General features: G+C 36.2%; 1 protein-coding gene across 1 annotated transcript; it reads right to left on the minus strand.

Moving 5' to 3' along the window:
* Positions 1 to 843: 843 nt before the first annotated feature.
* Positions 844 to 2,046, minus strand: RB195_025911 (uncharacterized protein; the record flags this gene model as incomplete). The annotated part of the gene is made up of 1 exon (XM_064214252.1): positions 844 to 2,046. The coding sequence occupies one exon, from the start codon at positions 2,044 to 2,046 to the stop codon at positions 844 to 846; it is 1,203 nt and encodes a 400-aa protein (XP_064070133.1).
* Positions 2,047 to 2,425: the final 379 nt, after the last annotated feature.

Raw genomic sequence — 2,425 nt, forward strand, 5'->3', positions numbered from 1 at the left:
TTTTCTTTTTTCTCATTGAATGAAGAAGTAAACAAAGAAAAACTCAGCCAACTTTTTAGGAAGATAAACGATGCAGACAGGTATGAAACCAATCCGTAAGTTGTTACTGTTAATAAGTATTGTACGGTAAAAGCAAATTCCGAAGAGGTGAATTTATTTTATATCAAAAACACTAATATGTAAGGGGGAACATATAAGCTCGTCTATTCCTACCTGGTACCACTCACGATAAATTGCCACCAGTTTTTTGCTGATGACCTCCGTTTCCATTTCTGTGATGAATTTGATCATTTTGAGGGAGATTCCTGGATCTGACATTTCGACTTTCTCTTTTCGTGTCGTCCCCTGTTTTCTTTCTCTTCTGTTTTGTTTTTTTTTCAATTGTATTTTTTTGTTGTTTATGTATTGTCTTCTATTGTATTATATTCCATTTCTTATATTAGCTGTTGACGCCCATCCTTAATTACCCTAAAATCCCATAGATAAGAGCGGTTTAATTTACCGGTGAAAAATGAATTGGAATGAAATTGAAATTGAATGCAGTCACCCCTCTAACTTGATGGATGGATAAATAAAAATCGGAGAAGAAGTTCAGAAGAAGCTCCGCCCCTCAACTCTAAACTCCGCCCACTTAATAAACAATTCATATAGAAAAATAGCGATTTTAACGGAATTTCTGCCGGAATTTGATCTCTGGATAGAACTTGAAGAGCCCATTCGATCAGTAAAATTCCATAGATAAGAGCGGTTTAATTTACCGGTAAAAAATGATTTTGAAAAAATATTTTTAAAATTTTATTTGTATATTAAACAACAAGGAGTCCAACATACCTAAACATAACACTAAACTTTTCCAATTTCTACTTCGTCATCATCGTTTATATTCATCATGGCAAAATCGTTTTTGAGATTTTCCAAATCATACAATGCTTTTTCAAAGCTATGTTGAATAACATCAGATGAAATAGATTGGAAACTTTCGCTAACTAAAAATGCAGCTTCTTCGTAGCTCATCCTTCCCCTTATTCCACTTTTTGTGTAAGTTGCTTTAGCTTCATCTCTCATCCATTTTTTCCAGCCAGCTTTCAAGTGGTCTTTAAACGGTTTGTTGATGCCGACGTCTAAGGGTTGCAATATTTTAGTCAATCCTCCTGGTATTACGGCAATTTTGCTATATTGTTGACAAAATTGTTTCACGTCATCAGTTACGTGGCAACGAGCAGAATCAAATATCAGCAAAGAGCGATCAGGGTCGGAATTGTGATTTTCTCTTTTGTTCCATACTTCAACGATCCATTCTTTCATCAATTCCTGATTCATCCAACCTTTTTCATTTGTTTTCACAATGACATCTGGAGGAAATTGTCCTTTTGGCATTAACTTCTTCTTAAAAATTAGCATTGGTTTAAGTTTCTCTCCAGCAGCAGTCACTCCCAATACAACAGTAAAATTAGATTTCTCATGGCCGGTAGAATCAATTTTAATGTTCTCTCGTCCCTTCACATCAACTGTCCGTTCATAGATGATATCAAAGGGAACTGGTACTTCATCAATATTTCCCAAATTGAAAGGGGATACGTTTAAGGCTTCAGCTGCAACGAACTTTCGAAAATCCGAGCATTTTTGTAGATGGTCAGACGGTAATGGTTGACCGACACTTGTTCTTCTTCGTACAAAGAGCTTTTTTCGCGCCATAAACAGGATGCACCAATGCGCAGATGCTTTAAAATTTTGGTGACCATGCTCTTCTGCTAATTCCTTTGCTTTGGTCCTTATTTCTTTCACCGTGACAGCTTTATTTTCTTCTCGTTTTTTGACAACCCAGTTATAGATGGCATCTTCAACTTCTTCAACGCTTGGTTTTTTGTATCGTCGGGCTCTCTTCGTTGCTGGCATCTCTTGAAGATTTTGTCGATCAACAACCCACTTTCTTATCATTGCTTCAGTGACTTCAAAATGACTAGCCGCTGCCAAGGTTCCATGCAAATCACGATAATTGACGGCGTCTAGCTTGAAAGCTGCTGTATACGATTTACGACGTTTCATAGCAGGTGATACAGGATAGAAAGAGTATAGAAAACAGTAAGAATAAAGGTAGAGTTGTAGGCTATTATTGCGATAATCATGATAATCACACAACGCCAAAAAAAACGTATACAAACGTCAATTTTCATTTTCTAGCACAAACCGCTCTTATCTATGGACCGCTCTTATCTATGGGATTTTAGGGTAGTTCTTATCACTAAGTCCTCCTTCGATTCAGTAGCCTAATAAGTTTTAAGTTGTAAATCCTCCTGAAGAAGCGTCTTATTATGAAAGTATTCTCTACCTCGTTTATTCATCTTATAAGTCTGGCCAATTTTTTTGGATTTGTCCTGCAAATACATGAAAGCGAATTGTTGGAAGTTTTATTGCACAGAAAAAT

Source organism: Necator americanus, chromosome X (assembly GCF_031761385.1).
Source record: "Necator americanus strain Aroian chromosome X, whole genome shotgun sequence".
NCBI classification, from domain to species: domain Eukaryota; kingdom Metazoa; phylum Nematoda; class Chromadorea; order Rhabditida; family Ancylostomatidae; genus Necator; species Necator americanus.